Source organism: Anolis sagrei, chromosome 3 (assembly GCF_037176765.1).
Source record: "Anolis sagrei isolate rAnoSag1 chromosome 3, rAnoSag1.mat, whole genome shotgun sequence".
NCBI classification, from domain to species: domain Eukaryota; kingdom Metazoa; phylum Chordata; class Lepidosauria; order Squamata; family Dactyloidae; genus Anolis; species Anolis sagrei.
The window spans coordinates 215,087,973-215,112,596 of NC_090023.1; the positions used below are offsets into that span (position 1 = coordinate 215,087,973).

General features: G+C 40.9%; 1 protein-coding gene across 1 annotated transcript in view; it reads right to left on the minus strand.

The window, feature by feature from the left end:
• Nucleotides 1-982: 982 nt before the first annotated feature.
• MFSD13A (major facilitator superfamily domain containing 13A) overlaps nt 983-24,624 on the minus strand; it is a 29,074-nt gene continuing 5,432 nt past the window's right edge. Inside the window, exons 3-10 of the mRNA XM_060768287.2 lie at nt 16,874-17,145; nt 15,120-15,199; nt 11,134-11,583; nt 9,159-9,276; nt 6,603-6,699; nt 5,386-5,557; nt 3,995-4,188; nt 983-2,857 (exon numbers count right to left, since the gene is read on the minus strand). Of these exons, the coding sequence (XP_060624270.2) occupies nt 2,604-2,857; nt 3,995-4,188; nt 5,386-5,557; nt 6,603-6,699; nt 9,159-9,276; nt 11,134-11,583; nt 15,120-15,199; nt 16,874-17,038 (1,530 nt within the window). The 5' untranslated portion in view covers nt 17,039-17,145 and the 3' untranslated portion in view covers nt 983-2,603. The remainder of the gene's footprint in view (nt 2,858-3,994; nt 4,189-5,385; nt 5,558-6,602; nt 6,700-9,158; nt 9,277-11,133; nt 11,584-15,119; nt 15,200-16,873; nt 17,146-24,624) is intronic.

Consider the following 24,624-nt stretch of genomic DNA (forward strand, 5'->3'; position numbering starts at 1 on the left):
AAACTACTGCCTGCAGGGCACACCGTTTCTGTTACTCTGAACTACTATTTCTCCAGTTTCAGCCAAGCGTGGTAAAAAGATATGGTAGCTCAAACTTGCAGGAGAGGGGGATATAGTAGGTGTATTTAACAACCCCAAATTGTGAGCAGGAATATAAATAGAACCCTTACCTACAGAAATGGTAGAATTTAGGAAGAAAGAAAAAAACCAATTTCTTCCCAAAATTTACAGGTAGTGTCAAAGCAGAACGTAGAATTATTCTGCTAACTTGACCCCAGTGAGAAAACAAGGATGGCGAAACATAAACTAATTTTTCAATAGCCAAACATAATCCTGGATTCTAACCATTTCCGTTTTGTATTAATAACTGATTAGCAGCTTTACTAAAGCACTCAGAATGGATGCAACCTGGTAAGCCAGAGTTCCTGCTTCACTAATGTGCTACACAAGTAGAGCTCATCTTCACTTTCTTATAAGAAGTCTCTCAGTTGATTCACTTGAGCTTTCATCTGCCATGACAAGATTTCAGGGAGATCAAGTTGTCATTGAACAGATGAGGATGGGGAAGTAGAAAACATCATGAGTGGTCCTGACTCAGTAGGCAACAAGGCTGACACTACATACACAGACTACATTTGTGAAAACAGCAATTAGTAGATGATCTCTCCAACAGGAAGATTCCTACAGCTATATTGGTCAGTTCCAGGATTACTTGGGTGTTGGCTGGAGAAACTCTTCATAACACTGGACAGATTCCAGCAGAGCTCACTGATATGGTTTAAGATAGGAGACCTCTATGTGTAACTGGCTTGAAGGGTAAGTAAAACTAGACCTTTGAAATAATAGTCTTCTGGACCACAGATCCCAGAATCTCCCAGCCAACATGGATAGGAATAGGTAAAATAGGTAAGCTTTGAGATGTTGTGATCTAGGTATTTAGGATACTCTTAGAAAAGCCTTCATAATTTAATACCACAAATAGTTTTTTAAAAAAAAGAATTAAATTTTAATGAAATGATATGAATAAATTACAGTTTAGTCTTCAACAGACACAAAGGTTTAGATTGTAAACAATTTACCATCATTATCTCAATAATTTCTCAGCTGTTGCCCAAGTAACTGCCTAACAAAATGGAAAACTCCATAAGTGACATGTGCTTCAACATACAAAGAGATGGTGTTAATTTGGTCCCAAGGTGCCCTGGTTTATTTCTTTTTTTCCCTTGTTTTTCTATAATAATATTGAAGAGGATATTAGATTAGGAACACAGAATGTGAGTTGGTCACATATCTTTTCCCCTTTTATTTCAATAAAGGATTTAGACTAAGATGTCTTCCTTGCTCTCTGCTTGCTGATGGTAGTATATGATTTTCTGTTCCCTAGAGTCATACCATAATCACATCTAGGAAACCTGGAACTCTATAAATCCTCTCATCAAATGAGAAGGCAAGAGAACAAGGAGAAGATTTTTGGCTTACCTTAAAGGAGTTGCAGAAATAGACCAAAACAAGTAAACTGAGCAGCCAGCAAGAATTACACAGCCGGCTTCTAACATCTCAATTGGTCATAATTATGAGAGAGGAAATGATAAACTATTTGTGCCCGATACTGTACTTTAGTCTAAGTTTTCAGGCAATGAATTCTTCCTCCAGGCCCAGAGGTTTCTCTTAACACTCTACTGTACTCCCATGGAAAAGGAGTAAAACTAGACCACATGTATAAATACAACTGATCCCTTGCATGTACAGTTAGATCTTCTTGTGCTATTTTAAAAACTGATGCAGCAGGAATCCCAAGATGACAGCCCCAAAGAAAGAAGTCCAGACTTTTGTTATAGAAAGTAAATCAATCCAACAGTTATTGAAAACTAATTTATGCAGTTGTTGGCCTCAGATTCCAATGTGAAGGATTCCTCCCAGTCCTGTGGTACTAAACATGCTCCAAAGTCTACCCTTCCAACACAAATCCCATTATTGTATTTGTGCTGGAAGAATTTGATAGTGTTGATACTCTCATGAAAATTATAGCACAGCAAGTATCTTTGCCTCATACAGTGACCCTATTTGCAAGTACATAATACTCTTGTTGTCTAGCACACTGAAGGTAGTCTAGTTGTGTTCACAGTAAATACCAAAGAAGTTGAGGGAAAGTGAGTACACCACACAGTAAGTGTGGTAAGAAGAGGGCACATGAGTGCTATCCCCATCTCAAGCGATTCCTGTCTGCAAACAGTTCCAGAAACAATATGGTCGAAGGGTTAAAATATTACTGACCCATCCCCATCCACACTATATGCATACTCTGCCATTTGGTCACTTTTCTTGCAGGCCAGCTGTCTCTGAAAATGAATAAATACTGGCATGATTAGCAAGTACCTGCTGACGTGGGTTTTTAAGGCAAGGAGATATAACTGTCTGAACCACCAAGGATCTCTGCAAGGCTCACCCCAGACATACCTGCATTTCAGGGAGTTTGAGACAGCTTGAATTTTTATTTTTCTCAAATCAGCACCGACCTTTTAAGAATGCATCTATTATCCTTTTTCTCCTTGCTCTTACCATTCTTTTTGGGAGTCAACATGCTGCTCACTGCTCATTCATAACTAGATGGTTTTAATCTCTTGGGAATGTCTTTCTGTGAAGGTTTGACGCTGAGATTTGACTGTCTGGAGGTGCCTACCATGCAAAGTGAACTGTGACCAGCTGAGGAGCTGGAGTAAAGCACATGTGATAGGGACAAAAACAAGGAGGTAGAAGCACCCCTGGCGTAGCGTTGGCTCCCAGACAGCATTGGCAGCCAGCTTTGGTTGAGCGCTCACTGTGTTGCTCAAGGGATGCCGTTGAAAGATGTCATAACCTAGGACAACAATGGAAGTGGTTAGGGAAACTGAAAACAGGCTGGCTTAAGCTTTTTAAAGTCCTTGAAAACATCTCATTTTGCAGATTTTGTTTTATCTAAGAACCTAGACAACCACAATAGGCTTCTGTCCATTATATTAGCCACTAGTGAGAACATTTCCTTTGGGAAACATCCTTGCAGATTTCACTTGCAAAGTTGAAGCGAATACCTTTTTTCCAAACAAGGAATAAATAATACCAAAAGCTGCTTGTGGGGGATTGTTTGGAGACTGGGTTTCATTCTTTAAACAGCAGCTTTTGGAGTCCACTTAGTGATAGGAATATCCACAGTTCTGTCTAGGGCACCTACTGCTACTTCCATATCCTTATAAATAAACCAGTGGTTCTCAACCTATGTGTCCCCAGGTGTTTTGGCCTACAACTCCCAGAAATCCCCGCCAGTTTACCAGCTGTTAGGATTTCTGGGAGTTGAAGGCCAAAACATCTGGGGACCCACAGGTTGAGAACCACTGAAATAAACACTTGTTTACAAGCACCTGAAATGATCTAATCTAAAACAAAGCACAGACCACAGCAAGTGGGACAGTCAGTGTTCCTTAATGCTTATTTATGCATTCTTAGGCTGGATCTACATATACCATATTCTAGTTTTAAAATGTGGATTAATTACTTGGATTATGTGAGCCTACACTGCAGTATAATCCAGTTCAATGCAGTTAATCTGCATTCAGAAACTGAATGATATGGCAGTGTGGGCGGTGCCTTAGTCAACACTCCGGTAGCAAAAGCCAAAGGGAGAATAATAATAAATAATAAACTTCATTTATACCCCACCATCATCTCCCAGAGGGACTCGGAGCGGCTTGCAAAACACTCAAAAGTGCAAACACACAAAATGCAAAAATTACAGAAATAATAAGATGAAACCATAACAGTCCTAAGCACTTCCTTATTAAATAAGGTTACAGATGACAATAGAAATGGAAAGGGTAGTTGCAAATGGACTCATAATTAAAATAAATTAATATGTATCATCACTTAAATTACTAACAATTGCCTGCCAATTCTCTCAGGTGAGAAAACAAGCAGTAATTCTCAAGCCCAATCCCATTCTGCTGCCTTGCCCAGTACCTACCAGTATAAGAACACAGCAGCCAGGTGCCAATCAAGGGGGCAAAGGTCTGGCCAGGTTTTGTTACCAACGCAACCATGCCAAATAAAAGAGCAGAGGCAGCCTGCTGCCTGCGATTCAGTACCAAGTCTTCATCTACCAGGTCAGTGACCACCAAGTTCAGCAGTTTGCATGTCCCTTCCGTGAAAACACGGTTGCTGAGGAAATAAGGATAGGGGAGTGTTAACAGGAGGTGAGGATACCAAAGCTGAGACATAGATGTGAAGGTTTGAGACAAACAGTGGCTAACTCAGTGCTCTACACAGAACTAGACAAAATGGAACATGGCAGCTTCCACAGGCTATGTTAACTGAGGATAATGGGAAGTATAGCATTTATTTATTTGTGTTTGTTTGTTTGTTTATTTATTTGTTTATTTACTGAGTTTCTACCCCACCCTCCTCACACATGGAGGAGGCTTACAAACTATGGCAATAATTCAATGCCAGATTCAGACAATAACATAACAGTGAAACACAATATTGTAGACAGAGGGCCAGGTCACAGTCCCTCAAACTCTTGGAGGGCCAGATTATAATTTGAAAAAAAAAAACCATGAATGAATTCCATGCACACTGCACATATCTTACTTGAAGTGCAAAAAAACCACTTTAATACAAAACAATTAAAATGAAGAACAATTTTAACAGATATAAACTTATTAGTATTTCAATGGGAAGTATGGACCTGCTTTTGAGATAGGATTGTTGTTGTTGTTGGGTGCTTTCAAGTAGTTTGTATTACTTTCAAGTCAGAATTGTGGGAGTTGAAGTCCAAAACACCTGGAGGACCGAAATTTGCCTGTGCCTGATCTAGCCACTCCTTTGTTGATAAAAAGGATTAATAAATTGCCTCTGACGAATCTTTCTGGATGTTCCCAAGAGAAAACAAGGCTCTCAACAGATAGTCCAATACAAGGCTAAGAATTGGGACTCTGGAATTTAGCTTCTGCTATATGGCATCAATAATTACAGTGCTATACGAAATTATTTATTATTATTATTTCCAACATTTCTACCCAGTCCTTCTCAACCCCCGAGGGGGGACTCAGAGCAACTTACACAGGCAACAATTTGATGCCACAATGTACAAAACAATTATAACAGATATAACAACAATTTCAAACAGTAAATAAAACAGTAAGTTAAAAACAATTTAAAACATTATTATCAACCATATAACCATTTCCAGTCCAGTTCAACCTCCAAAGTGCTTTCATGCCTGTTGTCCAAAGGCCTGGTCCTAGAACCATGATTTCAGTTTTTTCCTAAAAGAAAGGGGGGATGAAGCCGACCTAATGGTTCTATGCCCATTCCCATCTCAATTCCCAGTGCGACACCAGCAAAGAGGCATACCTAGCTATGAAGAAACAGAGCAGGTAAACAGAGTCTGGTCCAGCAAGGAGCATAATCACACTAAGCAACAACTTCAGGAAGAAGAGTCCTCGCACCACGGCATAAACTCCCCACCTCCGGCAAAGTGAGAGGAAGTAGAGGTTGTTGAGATGAGGAGCAACATAGGAAACACCTAAGAAAAAAGGCAAATTAATTGCAGGAATATCAAAAAGGGTAGCAGTGCATTGCTGTAGTAATAAGGTACAATAGTAAGACAACATTACTCAGTGAGAGAGCACATATTTTACCTGTTGAAGGACCCTCCTTCAATCCCTGGCACAACAAATTACTTCCAAAAAATGTCCGTCCAACCTCTGTTTAAAGACTTGCAAAGGATAGCCTACCACCCTTCAAGGCACTGTCAAGCAACTCTTAGTGTCACTGAGATTTTCCCAAATATTGACTTGGAATCTATTTTCCTGTAATTTGAATCCACTGGTTTAGTGAATTCATTTTGTTCTAACTAGAACTACTCATCATGCTCAATACTACTCAAAACAACTAGGAAGGCTCAGATTTCTAACTGTATGCCTTTTGTGTCATATTCTGCTTGGGTTCTAGTAAAGAAGACAAAGTAAGACCTGAAAGTCTGAACTTCTCAACCTCTGTTAACATACATATTAGGCATGGGCAATCCATGGTTCTAAATGGTTCTCACGTATTTAAAAAACTAGGGGGTTCTGGTGCTTTGCTTCTAAAGTGTTTCTAAAGTTTTGGCAGTTAAAATTTCAGAACTCTAACAAAACTTTCAAAATTGCATTATAAATGGCTGTTCCTAATTGGGCCTGTCATAAAAATCGCCAATAATGACATAATAATGAAATTTTGAAAGTTTTGTTAGGGTTCTGAAATTTTCACCACCAGAACTTTAGAAACACTTTAGAAGCAAAGCACTAGTGCCATTAAAAACCCTTAGCCTATTCTAAGCTAGCCAAACTGTTCCTCATTGAGTACTTGAGACTTGGGCAGTGTGGGGTTGAATCCCAACATAACTTTCCATCCCTCTATAAGAAACAAGAAAGATTCCTTCCACAAAATGGTAGCATGAGCCAGAGCCATGTTCCAGTTGAGAGGAGGGTCATATATTTCCACCAGTCTCAACCTTTCTCTAATTAAGATGTAGAAAGCAAGAATTCTGAACTGAGTAATGCATCTTCTCGTTGCCATCTTGGACTCACCTAGTAGGAATGATCCCATTGAGAGTGAGATGCGATCGGACAGCAGATGCTCTAGGAAGAGCGGGAAGAAGTTGCTGTTAAAGTGGCAGTGAAACACCTGTGAAAAGAAGGAATTGCGGAGGCTGCTAAAAATTGTAGTGAGCAGAATTACAAATTATGTATCATAGGAATAGGAAGCATGAAAGTATTCACACACACATAAGTTGCTTTATGGAATTTGTGAGTCAGAAAAGCAGTTTTTTAAAAATGTTTTACACCAATCTATCAAGCCCTTGCTATTATTAAAGCATACTTTTGTCAACTCCATTTGCTACAAGAATAACTAATGAGGGGTGTTTTAAAACAAGGAATCATCTCAAGATGCTGAAATGCACAATGAATCCTGAGCAGAGGCTTGGAAGAAAACAATCACTGTGTGGAAGGGTAAAAGGATGTGATTGCTCTCTTCCAGGGCACTGATTTGACATCACACTCTCTCCATTCTAAAATGATTAAATACTTATTAAGATGCAGCTACATCTCACTCCATAGTATGTGGGTTTCTTTCTCCACCATATAGATTACGATGGCACAAAAAAACTGGTAAAGACGCCTCCAATTTCCTCATTAGAACGTGCAAACTGGTAAAGACGCCTCCAATGCCAGGAACCACTGACCAATCTCTCTCCTACCCAGGATGATGACTTTACAAAAACTGTCCAGATCTTCCTAGAAAACCGCAGCTTCTACATTTGAGTTTCAAGGCAAGGAAAGTAGATTGAGGAGGCAAAAGAATGGCAGCGTTCTTGCACTGACCTTGTTTAACATCTTTACTAACAATCGGCCTCAGCCACCACTCACAAAGAGCTTTATATATGCTGATGACCTTGGCCTAACAACACAAGCAAAAGACTTTGAAACAGTTGAAATCCAACTTACTAATGCCTTGAAAGAGCTCTCTAGTTACTACAAAGATAAGTCTAACCTTGCCAAGACACAAGTGTGTGCTTTCCACCTAGAAACCATGAAGCCAACAGGAAATGGAAAGTTACCTGGGAAGGCCAAGAGATTGAACACCCATCCTAAATATCTTGGTGTCAGATCAAACAGTAACATTTAGGAAACACTCTATGGACACCAAGCACAATGTAGCTGCACCCAATAACATCCTGCGGATACTTACTGGCAGTGCATGGGGTGCAGACCCAAAATTAATAAGAACACGAGCCCTGGCCTTGTCTTTCTCAACTGCTGAGTACGCCTGCCTTGTTTGGCACAAGTCTGCCCACACTAAGCAGGTGAACAGAGCATTGAACAAAACATGCAGAATAATCACAGGATGTCTCAAACCTACACCTATTGATAAACTCTACAAGGTAGCTGGCATTGCGCCCCTGGTGTGTGATGGGAAGTTGCTGACAACTGTGAGAGAAATAATGTTGAACACTGTGAAAGCCATGCTCTGCATGGCTATCAGCCTCCTCCCAGTATACGCAAAACAAGGAAAAGTTTCATGAGAACCACCACTCCTCTTAACATTCCCTCAGCAACAGCAAGAATATCCCTCTGGGCAGCTAAACCAGGAAATCCCAAATGGATGGCCCTCCACGAGGGTCTTCCTCCAGGGACAAACCAAGAATGGGCAACTTGGAAGTCCCTGAACAGACTCAGAAGTGGCGTGGACAGATCAAAAGACAACCTGGCAAAATGACACTACCCAGAAGAATCCTCCATCTTGTGTGACTGTGGAGCAGAACAGACAACTGTATGCTTGTCGACAATGTCCTGCCTCATGTACAGAGGAAGAATTGTTTGAGGCTACAGACAATGCGGTCGTTGTTGTCCATTTTTGGTCAAAAGATGTTTAGCCGATTGTGCTCCTTCTATTTTTACCAATTTTATATGTACTAATTTATGCAATGCTTTTGATACGAAATAAATAAACAAACAAATAAATAAGTCCATACAGTCAACAAATAATGTCACTGTGACAAAATCTGAGGGATATCAACAACAAAGCTGATAGTATATACTCATGTTTGAAAATACCAATAGCCACATGGTTTTTTTCCTCCTGGATCAAAGCTACACTGACAAAGGGTAAAAGGAGTGTGGTGCTGCCTCTGAAAGGATGGCTTCTCAAAGAAAACATTGAACCAAAAAAGAAGGCCTTGCTTTTTTATAGATGAGAGAAAGTCAGGCACTTCACACAATTCTTAAGCATTTTTAGCCTAGATGGAGTGGTACAGAATTGAAAAATTATTTTTGGAATATAACTCCTAGAATTCTACAGTCAGCATATCCCTTAGCCATTCAAGAAATTGTGTCAAAAAAATTCTGCAGAAGATACTAATTGTTAAGGTTTCATGCTATATTTCACTTATCAATACATTCTACAATATAGACCTTGCCAAATGCTTATTGGCTACAGTGGGCAAGCTATTAGCCTCCTAGTCAAAGTAAACAAACTGAGTCATGTGGAATGTCACCAAGATTCTGCTGGGTGAGGGTTCTGGTTGTTGACTTTTGTGGAACTTTGTAGGACTACTACAGAAAGGCCACAGTCTACCTGCCTACCTGTATAAGGTTCATGGAGACAAACCAGAGAAAGTTGTGGTGCTTGGATAGTTGCTTGAGGTACTCGGCTAGAGTGATCCTCTTCTCTTGATGTCCAGAGGGATGGTCAACATACAATCTGGAGGAAGTAATGGCCACATTTAAATCACCTTGTACAGTGTAGTAGAAAAAGAACCGAATTCCAAACTTCTAATCTGCAAAGTTCACAAAATGTTGTTGGCATGTGACTCTCACCATATAATGCCCTCTATATGTATAATGAATGTATAATGAAGAGAAAACCACATGTTGGAAAAGGCGGAAAGGAGTGAATAGCAGAAGTTCATCATGGAAATCTCTTCCTTTTTCATAAGAAGGTGTACTTTTAGCCACTTTACAAAATTGAAAACAACAAAAGTTACAGTTAGATTTGTTCAAAAATGGAGGAGTAGCTCTTAGATGAGTCACAGTGGTGTAGCACTTTAAGCCAGAACACCAAGGTTCAAATCCTCACTCAGGCATGGAAAACCCCAGGTGAACTTGAAAAGATGGCTTTCTCAGCCTCCATGGAAGGTAATGGCAAGCGGACTTTGAACAAATCTTGCTAAAGGGTCATCTATGAACCATCTTGGAGATTAAGATCATTTGGGGGGGGGGGGCTGCTCTCAGTTCCACCTCCCTCTGAAGTGCAATTGGTGGGGACGAGAGACAGGGCTTTCTCAGTGGTGGCTCCTTGGCTATGGAACTCCCTCCCCAATGAAATTAAATCAACGTCCTCCCTCCCGGACTTCAGAAGAAAAGTAAAAACTTGGCTATGGGACCAAGCCTTTGGGCAGTAAGCAGTACAAGGAATGATCAGGGATTATGTGCAATAGATATGATATTTGGAACGGCTTGGACTACGATTGTTGGATTGTGTGATTTTAATGTTTATATCGATACGTTTTTAATTTCATGTTTTAATGTTAAATAATATCATGCTGGGCCAGAATGAAGAGTTCCATCTTGTCTCCTGTGCTATGCTAATAATATAATATAATATAATATAATATAATATAATAATGTATATTGTATATACATATAATATTTATTATAATGTAATACAATAGAACACTAATAATAATAATATGATATTATAATTATATATTTATATTACATGTAACATTACTAATAATATTACAATATAATGGTATAGTACAATAGAGTAAGATATAATACTGATATTGTACTATGATAATAATATCATATATTGTATGTATATATATCTTGTAAGCCGCTCTAAATCCCCTTTGGGGTGAGAAGGGCAGCATATAAATGTTGTAAATAAATAAATAAATAGTTATTATAATTATGTTAGGTTTCTGTAGGTGAGGCATTAAATTTTGCCATAATTATGTTGAAAACCACTTTGAGTTCCCCGATGGGGGGAGAAAAGCAGTATATAAGTGAAGTAAGTAAGTGAGTGAGTAAATAAATAAATAAATAAATCGTAAGTCAGAGTCAAACTCAAGGCACATAATTAAAAGTCTTGAGGTGCTTGCCCATACTCAGATTAATGTATGCCAGGTGACAATAATTTGTGCCAGCTATTTCAAAAGACAAGTAATAGAAATCCAGTCAAAATCCAGAAATGGCTGAGAAAGCAGATGGCATCCACCTGTATTTGACACCTCAAGAATGCAGGAGGCTGCCTTTAATTGTAAGACCATTGATCCAGCTAGTCCAATTTTGCCAACTCAGATTGGCAGTTATCCACATCCTCAGCTCTCCAGGAATTTAAACAGAATTCATCCTAGCATTGCCTAGAGATCCCAGGTATTCTCTGCTGGTTTTCCCTTCAAATACTAATTAGCTGCATAGTTTAGTTTGCAAAATCAGAACAGACTGGAAACATTCAGGGTCACATGGCTGGTATAACCATCAATGGGTGCATTGTGCTCATTAGGAAATGAATTTAAAAACTAGGACAGGAATTACACATCACCAGACCACTCACTCTTTTAAGGCTGCATTTTCATCCCACTTCACTCGTCCCTCCGTCTGAAATCTTTGTCTAAGGAGCCATGTAGCTACTGTAAATCCAATGGCTGAGCAAAAAGCCAGCACCACACAAAATATCCGGAAGGAGAAGAAATCCTCTTTGTTCCACACAGCATAGGACATGAATACGGAAAGGGAACCAATGGCACTGAAGAGTGAAGAATAGAAGTTGAGACCAGTCCTGTCCGTCGCGGATACAGCAAGGTCCGCAAGTAAGGCATTCTGATTGAGATCCACCATAGTAAGGAAACTGTCGTACAGGCAGAGGCAGATGAGGAATTGCAAGCCTGGGTGGGCCCATGCGATCCAGAATGCCAGGAATGATATAGCAAAGAGGGGTCCATTCTGGCTCAGTGCTTTCAGTCTCTTCAAGATCACTTCTGGATTGGAGATCTCTACTCCAGATCTACAAGCAAAAAACAACACGTTGTCCATTAAAACAGAAAACCAAAAGCCTTCGATTTGGTGAACTTCCTCCTTGCTAATTGTGTGTTATCCATCATTGCGTTTTCCTTTTTTGAACAATCTCATCGTAATGTGTAAGGTCAGCTTTAAAAGGGTCTGCTCCTCAGACTATGAGATTCCCTTCCAATGTAGGCTCGCCTAGTCACCTCCTCATTGCTCCCACTCCATCAGCCATTTTATCCAACCAGCTGCATGTTAAGGTAAGGGGCTTGTCCTTGCACTTTATTATTGTTCTGCTATTAAATTCATAATGCTCTATTCTCATACTGCCCTCTATTTTCACTGCTGTCATGTGATCTATGCCCTTAATCCATCGGCCCTATCCTCACAATTATTATTATTATTATTATTAAACTTTATTTGTACCCCGCTAGCATCTCCCGAAGGACTCGATGCGGTTTACACAGGCCAAGGCCTCAACACAACAACAGCATAATAACAACAATACAATTCAAAGCAAATCAAAAACATAAAGCAATAACAACAAAACATTACACCATAACACAGTAAAAACCAGGGCCGGGCCAAGTGATGGGTACAGATTAAAAAGTGCTGGGTGTGACAGGTGGTATGTTGGATTTCTGGGCAAGTGCAATGAGCAGAGAATCTTAAACTCTAATAAAGTGCTTCTGGGACATAGTGCTGGGGTTTTCCTATTCCGGAAGGGCACATTGGAATAGCCAGGTCTTCAAGCTCTTCCTAAAGACTGCTAACATGGGTGCTAATCTAATGTCTTTGGGGAGGGAGTTCCAAAGTCGGGGGCAACCACACAAAAGGCCCTGTCCCTCATCCCCACCAAACAGCCCGTGACGCAGGCGGGATCGCGAGCAGGGCCTCTCCGGATGAATGAAGGGAGCGCGTTGGTTCATAGACGGAGATGCGGTCACGCAGGTAGGCAGGTCCCAAACCGTTTAGGGCTTTGTAGGTAAGCACCTGCACCTTGAATTGGGATCAGAAGGTTGTCCTTGCACCAGTCCTCCCACCCATACCCAGAAACTGATTGTTATCATAGAACTCATTGGTTCTTGGTTGATGTTCCTCAAGTTGCTCCTGACATGAAAACAAAGGTAATAAACAGCAGTTTCTATTTAGCCCGGAAGCTAACTTGCAGCCAGTGGAGCTACCGGAACATGGGTTCTCTCCCTGTGTGGAGCCCGTTAGTAATCTAGCTGCTGATCTCTTTACCAGTTCATGCTTCCAAACTATCTTCAAAAACAGCCCCACATAGAGCACACTGCAGTAATCCAAATTGGATGTGACTAAGGCGTGGACTACCATGGCCAGATCTTGCACCCGAGAGTGCTGCGCTTTACAATGATGTGCTGTTTCACTGTTGACAATTCAGTCCTGTTGTAACCATATAATTGTTTAATCTTGTTTTAATCGTATCACAGTTTCCATATTTAGTTATATCTTTTTCTATCTTGTCATGAGTTTCAGAGCCTCCCCGGATGATCTTAAGCTACGAGGCGGGACATAGAAGGAAATACATTTGGACAGGTAGGCTGGGCCAGAACCGTATAGGGCTTTATAGGCCAAGACCAGCACTTTGAATTGTGCTCAGAAGTGGATTGGCAGCCAGTGGAGCTGGCACAACAGGGGGGTGGTGTGCTCTCTGTATGTCGCTCCAATTAGTAACCTGGCTGCTGCCCGTTTGGCTAGTTGAAGTTTCTCAACAGTCTTCAACGGCAACCCCATGTAGAGCGCGTTGCAGTAATCTATCCGGGATGTAACCAGAGCGTGGACCACCGTGTCCAGATCAGGCTTCCCAAGGTACAGGTGCAGCTGGCACACAAGTTTTAATGAAATGGGAACTAGGTAGCAGTAAACCAGTTAGACAATAAACTAGGACATTAGTACACATTAAACATATATCATTAAAAGCAGTTAGAAATGAATTGAATTTAAGGTGTTTTTTAAAAATATATCATAGTTGTCATAGTTGTTTAACATCTACATGAAGCCGCTGGGTGAGATCATCCGGAGTTTCGGAGTGCGATGCCATCTGTACGCGGATGATGTCCAACTCTGTCACTCCTTTCCACCTGCTACTAAGGAGGCTGTTGAGGTCCTGAACCGGTGCTTGGCCGCTGTGACGGTCTGGATGGGGGCGAACAAATTGAAATTGAATCCAGACAAGACAGAGGTACTCCTGGTCAGTCGCAAGGCCGAAAAGGGTATAGGGTTACAGCCTGTGTTGGATGGGGTTGCACTCCCCCTGAAGACGCAGGTTCGCAGTTTGGGTGTGATTCTGGACTCATCGCTGAGCCTGGAACCCCAGGTTTCGGCAGTGACCAGGGGAGCATTCGCAGAGTTAAAACCCGTGCGCCAACTGCGCCCGTACCTTGGGAAGTCTGACTTGGCCACGGTAGTCCACGCTCTGGTTACATCCCGTTTAGACTACTGCAACGCTCTCTACGTGAGGTTGCCTTTGAAGACGGCCCGGAAGCTCCAATTAGTCCAACGCTCGGCAGCCATGATACTAACAGGAGCGGAGCGCAGGGAGCATACAACTCCTCTGCTGCACCAGCTCCACTGGCTGCCGATCTGCTACCGGGCTCAATTCAAAGTGCTGGCGTTGGCCTTTAAAGCCCTAAACGGTTCTGGCCCAACTTACCTATCCGAACGTATCTTGGCCTATCAGCCCACCAGGACCCTAAGATCTTCTGGGGGGGCCCTGCTCTCTATCCCACCTGCTTCACAGGTGCGGCTGGCGGGGACGAGAGACAGGGCCTTTTCTGTGGTGGCCCCGCAGCTTTGGAACGCCCTTCCCATGGAGGTAAGATCAGCCCCCTCATTGATGGTATTCCGGAAAAGACTAAAAACCTGGATGTTCGAGCAGGCGTTCGGTTAACCCAGTGCAATAAGTGTAATGATTGAAGGACTGGCAATTTAGACGACGAAACTGGATCACGTTTTTAGTCAAGAGATGTATTGGATTATTTATTGATATATGTATTGTGGATTATGTTTTTATGCTTTTTAAACTGTATACTGTTGTTTGTTATAAGTTGTTGTAAACCGCGTTGAGTCGCCGGCTAGGCTGAGAAACGGCGGTATACAAGTATAGCAAATAAATAAATAAATAAATAAATAAATAGTGCAAATGGCTTGCCAGCATTCAATAAATTATCAATTTATTTCATGTATATTTTTAATTTGTTTATACTACCCTTTTAACAACAAGGCAGAACATCTAACAAAAAATGATATCCAATAGGGAAAAAAATGAAATGACAAGTTAAAAAAGTTACAAAGTGACAAGTGACAAAGTGAATTTCATATCCAGAGAAATGTCCTTCTTTTGCACACGTTCATAAAATGGGATTGCCCCTCCTTTTATAAATACAGGGTTAGTCAAAATGCATAGGCCAATAAGCCATTCAATTCAATGGCTTATTGGCCTATGCATTTTGACTAACCCTGTATTACACCAAGTTAACTGTCAGTGTGGAACATCAACAAAATTCTGCTTACTGTTGTGTGCTAAGGAAAGCTCGGTCGCTCAGCCAGCCAAACAGAGGGTCATTGAGGCTATTCCAGATCAAGAATACTGTCTAGAGGGGGGAAAATAAGACACCCAGTGAGACTTAAACTGAGGTTAAATATTTCAAATTCCATTTCCTAAATATATACTGTAATAAAACTGTCTGCTAAGGTACAAAAATGACTCATTGCTTTCTTTTATAACAGCGTGATAGTTAACTCTCTGGAAATTATTACCAGTCAACTGTATGTAAGCAATAACTGAAATGCCCATCTACACAAACAACTTTTCTATGCCTATTGTCTATTTTTTTTCCACCGCAGTTTTTGCTATATTGAAACAACACTGTTCATTTTAAACTTTACATAGAATGATCACAGACTGTACTTTTTGTTTATCATGGCTATTTCACTTTACTGTTCTACACATTTCAATATGTGTGTGTATATTTCAATATACCGTATTTACACAAATGTAATGCTCACCTTTTCTGGCTAAATGACCTTGCAAAAATTGGGATGTGCATTAGATTTGTGTCATATGGTAATCTTAGTTCTGAGGCAAAGCAAAAGAGGAAGCTGCTTCAGGAGGTGCACCTGGAGCTCCTCTTTGAGGGACCTCATCTGTGCAATTCTGGGATGTGTAGTTTGGTGAGGAACCAACACTCTTTGGCAGAGAAGGCTCAAAACCTTGTCAAGCTACAGCCCCCAGGATTCCATAGCACTGAATCAAAGCAATTAAAGTGGATTCATCCTACAATATTGGCCCCTTCCACACTGCTGAATATTATAGGTATTATCTGCTTTGAACTGAATTATATGGCAGTGTGAATTCAGATAACCCAGTTCAAACCAGATATTGTGGGATTTTCTGCCTTGATATTCTGGGTTATATAGCTGTGTAGAACGGCCCTCGGCCTCCTAGGAGACTAGGGTTCAAATTCCTAGTCAGTCGTGAAAATCCACTGACTGAGTAAGTCACATTATTTCATTCAGGCTTAGAGGAAAGCAATGGCAAACCATCCCTGAATATGTTTTCCCAAGAAAACCTGTAACAAGTTTGCCCTGGGATTCCCATAAATCAGAAATGATAAGGTGCACAACAACAAATATATGTGTGCATTTGTTTGTGTGTATTATATGTGTATGCTATCTACACATATATACACTTTATATGATCTAAGTAAATTGTATGTTTATTTTTTTTCATGTCACAGGAGCAACTTGAGAAACTGCAAGTCGCTTCTGGTGTAAGAGAATTGGCCATCTGCAAGGATATTGCCTAGGGCACATCCTGATGTTTTACCATCCTGTGGGAGGCTTCTGTCATGTCCCTGCATGAGAAGCTGGAGCTGACAGACAGGAGCTCATCCCACTCCCTTGATTCGAACCACCAACCTTTTGGACAGCAGTCCTGCCGGCACAAAGGTTTAACCCATTGTGACACTGGGGCTCCAGTAAATTGGTTCACACCTTTGATACTAGATTCTTTTTTTCTATACAAGTTAGACATTTATTTGTCTCAGAAATCATACACTCATACAGTTGGAAGAGACCTTGTGGGCCACCCAGTCCAACCCCCTGCCAAGGAGCAGGAAAATTGCATTCAAAGCATCCCCGACAGATGGCCATCCAGCCTCTGTTTAAAAGCCTCCAAAGAAGGAGCCTCCACCACAAGTAAATTCATAGTTCTGGGAAAGCTGGCATGCAAGATCCAACAATTATTCCCACGGTCCAAAACTTACCTCTCCAATCCAAAAGGAAAGTTTATCAATCTTGTATACAGAAACAAAGGTGTCCACATAGTAAAGGAGAAATACATTGTGCAGAATAGAAATAAAAAGCGACAAGGAGCCATAGACGACAGCAACGGGCAGGTTGAAGAGACAGGCTAAGAGCCTGAAACCCATGGCGGCTGGCTCAGAATCCTTTGGCTGCCCACATCACCTCCAGTCCCAGCTGGGTCTCTCATGCCAACACCAGCAAGTTCGTGGTTGAGGCCAAATCATTGTTACCTCTGTTAGAGAGAATCAACAAGAACAAAGATAGATGGTTCAATTTCTAGATCTGACTCTTGCACTTCCTTCAAAGCATCAGATCAAATCCCACAGCAGACAGTTTTGGTGTGTGATACCAAAAAGGATTGATTGTAATAGGATTTAAAGGCTAAGGCTGTCTTACAGTGACAAAGTCATTTTACTAAGCCAAGGTATCGTATGGCAACAACAATCACAGCAGACTACAACACTTCCATGGTTGTACTATGCACTGAGACAAAGCCCTCAGTGCTTTGATATGCTGCCAACATTTCACTGTTTGTGGGAAACCAAGATAAACAGATACCTAAAGTGAAAAGGCAAAGCATGACTCAAAGACCTGGATGGAGATATGGCTTGCAGAAAATGGAGCTATACTTTAGTTACAATGAACTGCTCAGCAAAGAGGGTTATCACTAATGATTGAAGCAAGCATACTAATGCCTGCATTTTCCCCTTTCAAAAGTTTTGGAATTGGCCAGAAAAACCAATGGAGAAGGGACTGTAGTCCAAAATACTAGGAAAAACAAAGGATTTGCAATCATGATTTACATTAGTATGCCCAGATGGCCTCCAAATGTTCTGGACCAGTTCCAAATCATCCCTGTCCACTGATCAAACTGTGTCAGGCTGAAGGATGCCAGGCAAGTCCAAGCATCTTGTGTTTCAGGTTGGGAAGTACATCACAGGTTGAAGGAACATGCAGGGGGAGAGGTCATTTTAAACATAGCTTGCCAAATAGATTAACCATTCCGGTGCATCAAAGTTTGATGAGATCAGAATGGAGGCCCAGCTTAGGCTGGATCTATATTGCCAAATAATGCAGTTTGAACTGCTTTATATGGTCAGTGTAGACCAGTGGCTCTCAACCTTAAATAATAATATATTAGAATAACTTTATTTTTATACCCACCAACCATCTCCCCTAGGGGACTTGGGATGGCGTACAAGGGACAAGCAAAAGATTACAATTAAAACACACAAGCAAAACACTTTAGCCAATTAAAACATCAGACAAAACAAATAATAGCACAATTGAAAGCAATATAAAAACAATACAGCGGAAAGAAACATAGCTAATACCGTGAACCCTTAATATAGTTCTTCATGTTGCGGTGACCCCCAACCATAAAATTATTTTCGTTGTTACTTCATGACTCTACTTTTTGCTACTGTGATGAATCATAATGTAAATATCTGATATTCAGGATGTATTTTCATTCACTGGACCAAATTTGGCACAAATATCCAATATGCCCAAATTTGAATACTCGTGGGGTTGTGGGGGATTGATTTTGTCATTTGGGAGTTGTAGTTGCTGAGATTTGTAGTTCACCTACAATCAAAGAGCATTCTGAACTCCTCCGATGATGGAATTGTACCAAACTTGGCACACAGAACACCTATGACCAAGAGAAAATACTGGAAGGATTTGGTGGGCATTGATCTTGAGTTTTGGAGTTGTACATCCAGAGAGCACCGTAGACTCAATCAATGATGGATCTGGACCAAACTTGGCATGAATACTCAATATGCCCAAATGTGAACACTGGTGGAGTTTGAGGAAAATAGACCTTGATATTTGGAAGTTGTAGTTGCTGGGATTTATAGTTCACCTACAATCAAAGAGCATTCTGAACTCCTCCAATGAGGGAATTGTACCAAACTTGACACACAGAAAATCTATGACCAACAGAAAATACCTGAAGGATTTGGTGGGCATTTTTTTTAATTTATTCTTTATTGGCATTTTCAGATAAATACATATAGAATAGACAACACAAGGGAGGGGGTCCGGGGTAATGGGTCAGGGTAGGGAGAGAACGGGAGGGAGGGGGGGAAGTAGGTCACTGGGAGAGGGGGGTGAGAGGGGTCAAGGGAGGTAGGTCAGTAGGAGAGGGAGTGCAAGGTACTAAAAAAAGCTTGACTTCCAAAATAGTCGGCGGATGGTATTCTAGAGTTAGTAGTCTCTCTTCTTCTTCCTATGTTGTTTTTCTTCCCATTACCCTAAGAGCTCGTAGCCTTGTAAGATGTTCTTCTTTTCTTTTAGATATAGCCTCATTGGTTCCCAATCCGTCCTTCTTTTCTTGTTTGTGTCGTATACTAAGTTGGCAAGGGAGTCCATCTCCATCATGTCCCTGATTTTTAGCAGCCAGTCTTCTACCGAGGGAATCTCTTTTTGTTTCCACTTTCTCGCTAGTACTGTTCTTGCTGCTGCAGTTAAATGGTAGAGAATTTTGTCTTTATTGAGGTCTAGGTCAAAATCTATTAGGTGAAGTAAATAATATTCGGGCTTTAAATCAAATTTTGTCTGGATTATTAGTTGACTCTGTTTGTGAATCTCTGCCCAGAATTTCTTTACCTTCTTGCATCGCCACCAGGTGTGTAGGTATGTGCCTAGTTGAGAGCCACATTTCCAGCAATTGCTGTTTATTCCTTTGTAATATCTTGATATTTTTTGCGGGGTAAGGTGCCACCTATAGGCCATTTTATACCAGTTTTCCGTAATATCGGCCGAGCTGGCATATCTAATCTTTTTCCTCCAGATACCTTCCCATTCTTGCAGCAAGATGGAGTGCTCAAAATCTTTGGCCCAGGCGATCATATTTTCTTTGACCAAGTCCTTTTCCGTGTCCCATTCTAAGAGCTTGCTGTAAATCATTTTGATGAGTCTTTTCTCCTTTGTCATAACTGAGTCCCAGAAGTTGTCTGGCGATGCGAAATCCGCTTTTTTGTCTTCCTTAAAGGCGTTTGCCACTTGGTGGTAGTGAAACCATGAGAGATTCTCATCAATTCTCCTGAGCGATTCTATTGATTTTAGTCTCCACTGACTGTCCTTTTTTTCTATTAGCGTTTTGTAAGTGTGCCATCTACTGCTTGGAAACTCTCTCTTGTGGTTGGCTTCTATGGGTGAAAGCCAAAGGGGTGTTTTGCTATAAAGATTTTTCTTGTATTTGTTCCAAACTTTGAGGAGGGCTGCTCTGACAAAGTGGTTGGTAAAACTTTTTTCAATTTTTGCTTTATCATGCCATAAATAGGCATGCCAGCCTCTTCTCGCATCAAAGCCTTCTAGGTTGAGTGTTCTTATTTTGGATAAAGAGGCCCATTCCTTCACCCAGGTCAGGGCGCAGGCTTGGTAATACAGTTGTAGGTTTGGCAGGTTTAGCCCTCCTCTCTCTTTGGCATCTGTTAGTGATTTGTAATTGATCCTGGCTTTTTTGCCATTCCACACAAACTTTAGAATGTCCTTCTTCCATTGTGTGAAGCAGTGGTTGGTTCTTAAGACCGGAATCATTCTGAATAGGAAGATCATTTTGGGGAGTAAGTTCATTTTTATGATAGCTATTCTACCGAGTAGACTCAGGTTAAGTTGTTTCCAGCTTTCGATCTTTTTAGTGATGTCTTTCCACGTAGTTTCATAATTATTTTTCACCAGCTGCGCATTATTTGTTGTGATTTGGATTCCTAAATACCTTATCTTGTTGACAATTTCAAATTGTGATATATTTTGTAACTCTTCCTTTTTTGCGAGAGTCATATTTTTTGTTAATATTTTGGTTTTGGATTTGTTAATCTTTAGTCCCGAGACCTTCCCGTAGTGGTCTATTTTATCTATCCATTTTGAGATTGTATGGGTGGGGTTTTCTATGATACAGACAACATCATCTGCGTATGCCTTTACTTTAAATTCGTCCTTTCTGATTTTTGTACCCGTCAGGTTGTTATCTCCTCTTATTTCCTCCAACAAGATTTCCAATGTGAAAACAAACAGCAGGGGGGATAACGGGCAGCCCTGCCTTGTACCCCTTTCAATTTTAATGCTTGCTGTTTCCTGTCCGTTGATCCTGATTTTTGCTCTCTGTCTTGCGTATATTGTTTTTATTGCATTTGTGAAATGAAAACCCATGTCTTTTTCTCTGATTAGTTGTAGCATGAAATCCCAGCTAACCCGATCGAAGGCTTTCTCGGCATCGAGGAACAACAAGCCTAGCTCTTTTTGGGGGTTGCTTGCATAGTACTCAATTATATCCAAAATTGTCCTTAAGTTTTCACACATATGTCTTGATGGGAGAAACCCCGTTTGGTCTTCACTGATGGTGTTACTTAGGTATTTTTTCATTCTACTTGCAATTACACTGGTGAAAATCTTGTAATCTGTATTCAACAGTGATATCGGCCGGTAGTTTTTTATGTTTTCCGGCTCTGTTGTATCTTTTTGGATGAGTGTGATGGTTGCTTCCTGCCAAGAATCCGGCATTTTGGCCTCCACTAATATGTTGTTAAATATTACTTTTAGATGTGGGATCAGATCGTCCTGGAAAATCTTGTAATATTTAGCGGTGAATCCATCAGGACCCGGTGCTTTATTGTTTGGTAGGTCATTGATTGTTTTCCTGATTTCCGATTCTGTTATTGGTGTGTTGAGGATTTCTCTTTGTTCGTCATTTAGTTTTTCTAATTTGCGCTTAGCCAGGTAATCCGCTATATCTTCCGGTCTGATCTTATCTTTCTGGTAGAGTTCCTCGTAAAATTCTTTGAATTGATTTAGGATTTCTTCTTCCGTGTGGTATGATTTCCCGTTTCTTAGAATTTTGGTAACATGTTGCTGTTGTTTTTTCTTCATCAGTTTCCTGGCTAGCCATTTGCCCGGTTTGTTGGCGTTGGCAAAGTGGTTGACTCTCATATATTTTAAATTTTTTGCAAGTTTTTCCAGTTGGAGGGAGTTCAGCTGTTTCTTGAGGAGATCCAGTTCCAACTTGATTTTTTTGTTTCTTGGTTTTTTTTTCAATTCCGTTTCTTTACTCTTTATTTTCCCTGTTAGTGTCAGCAGTTCTTCTTGTCTTTTCCTGTTCCTTATTGCACCTTTCTGAATGAAGAGTCCTCTTAGCACTGCTTTACTGGTGTCCCAGATCACCTCCGGTTTGATTTCATCACTTTTGTTGAGTTCGAAAAATTCTTGGATGTTTTTTCTGAATGATTCTATATCTTCTTCTTTTCTTAAGAGGAATTCATTTAGTTTCCACTTCCGTTGTCTTCTAGGTCCTTGAATGTCCACTAAGATCGGGCAGTGGTCGGATAGCGTTCTGGGCATGATCCGGATTTTACTCAGTTTGGTCATTAGAGTTTTTGAGACCCAGCAGGCGTCTATTCTGGACCATGATGAGTGCCTATCCGAGTAGAAGGTATAATCCCTTCCCTCCGGATTTCTGGCCCTCCATGCATCTTCCAGGAATAGATCTTTTCGTAGATCAAGGAAGCTAGTTGGTAATTTCCCTCCATTGATGTCTTTCCTATTCTTCCTTGTTCTATCCAGTGCACAGTCTATTACGCCGTTGAAATCTCCCACTATCATAAGGTCTGCTTGCATGTGTTCTGAGAGTTTTTTCCGGAGTTCTTTTACAAATTTTGCTTTAGGGCCCGTGGGGGCGTAGATGTTACAGAACAAGATCTCTTGTTCGTTACTCCTGAATTTAATCCCCACCATCCTGCCGTCCTCATCCTTAAACGCCAATGAAGCATTTAGAGAGCTTTTGGCATAGATTACTACTCCTCTTTTTTTTTGTGATGCTAGTGAATGAAATTCCTTTCCCAAGTGAGGTTGTGTCAGATATGTGCAATGTTTTGCCGTGATGTGCGTTTCCTGTAGAGCAATTAAGTCGTAGTTTTCTTTTTTTAATTGATTGAATATTAGCCTTCTTTTGTTCGGGGTGTTCATTCCGTTGACATTGTTAGAGTATATTCTTATTTTACTTGTCATTGTGTGTTTGCTTTTCGGTGGTTGAAGGTCCCATGTCCTTCTTTCCCTCCTCTTCGTCTAGCGATTCCGGTCTTGGTCTCTTCTTATCTCTCTTCTTCCACTCCTCCTCTTTGTAGTTGGTCCTTGTATAGTCATGGCTCATTTTTCCCAGTTCCGTTACGTCTGTGGTGTCTGAGGTTAAGTCCAGATCTTTTTGGAGTCGTCTGTAGAAGTCCTTTGCTTTCTCCTCTGATGTAAGCCAGAATTTGCTCTCTCTGTATGTCACTTGGATTCCTTCTAGACGCTCCCATCTGAATTTGATCTTGTGTTTCTTTAGTACGTCTGTCAGGAAATAGTAGTTCTTCCTCTTGTTCATAGAAGCGGTCGTGAATTCTTTAAGTATTATCACTTTCTTTCCCTTATATATGGGCTGGTCTTTTGCTTTCATCTTTATTATCTCATCGCGAGCACTTTTTCTGCAGAAATTAACGACAATATCTCTAGGGACTTTGTTCCTTTTGGCATAGCTGGAATTAATTCTCTGAGCCGTATCTATTTCCTTATTTATTTCCTCAGGAGTGGTGTTAGTCATGCGGGCCGTGATTTCCATAATTATTTCTCTTAGGTTTTCTCCTTCTTTCTCTTCAATGTTTCTAAATCTGAGTTGATAATCGGTCTCTTTACTTGCCCAAAGCTCTTGTTGTTTTTCTAATTTGTCCTTTGCTTCTTCTAGTTTTTTTAATTTGGCTTCCGTCTTATCCTGTCCTTTCTTTAGGCTTGAATTTTCTCTCCTCAGGGTTTTTAATTCGTCCTGCACGCTGGAGACCTCTTTTTGTATTTGCGCTACATCTTCCTTCATTTCTTGTCTTAACTTCCCCATCTCTTTTTGGAATAGCATTTCCATATTCTGTTGTGTTTTTTCTTGGCTTTCTTCTATCTTTTTTTCGATCTTTTCTTGCATCTTTAACATTTCCTGCAGTAGATCTTTAAATGTGGTTTCTTTCGGGATCACTTCGTATTGTGTAGAGAGTCTTCTAGCGGGGGTGGGGACCTGGGCCGGTGTCTGCATTGTGGTAATGGCTGTGGTTGTGACTGGTGGGGTGGTTGTAGAGTTGATAGGGTTTATCTTATTACTTTGTTTGGTTACTGATGGAAGTTTTTCAGTCATTTTGTCCCTTTCTCTTTTTATTTTTGTCTTTTATCCGTGTGTTTATTCCCTTGAATTCCTTTTTTTTTTTTTTTTTTTTTTTTTTTTTTTTGCTATTGGGGCCTCTCTTTTCTTCTGGTCTTCTCTTTCTTCTTTCTTCTTTGGTGTCTGGCCGTGCCTGTCCTCGCCCTTTCGCCTTACGTCTCCCCCGATTTTCTCTTCACTTCTTGTGGCTTCTGGTTTCTTTCACTTTTCGGCCTATTTTCCCCTTATCATCCCCCTCATCCCCTCATCCCTCCATTCGTTTCCCACCTCGCCTTCGCAGTTCTTGAAAGTTTTTCAATAGTTTAGGCTTCTTACCTTCTCTTCTCCGCTATTCGTCTGCTCCTTTCTGAGGCAGGCCGGGCGTTTCCCCCTTTCCTTCTCTTCTTTTCTATTGCCCCTTCCTTTCTTCCTGCAGTAGCCGCGTCTCTTGTGTCTTCTTGATGGGGCAAGCTGCTCCTTCCTCCCTTCCTCCCCTTCTCCCTTCCTTGCCCCTTCCCTTCTTTTCTCGCGGTAGCTTCCGCGATTTCGATG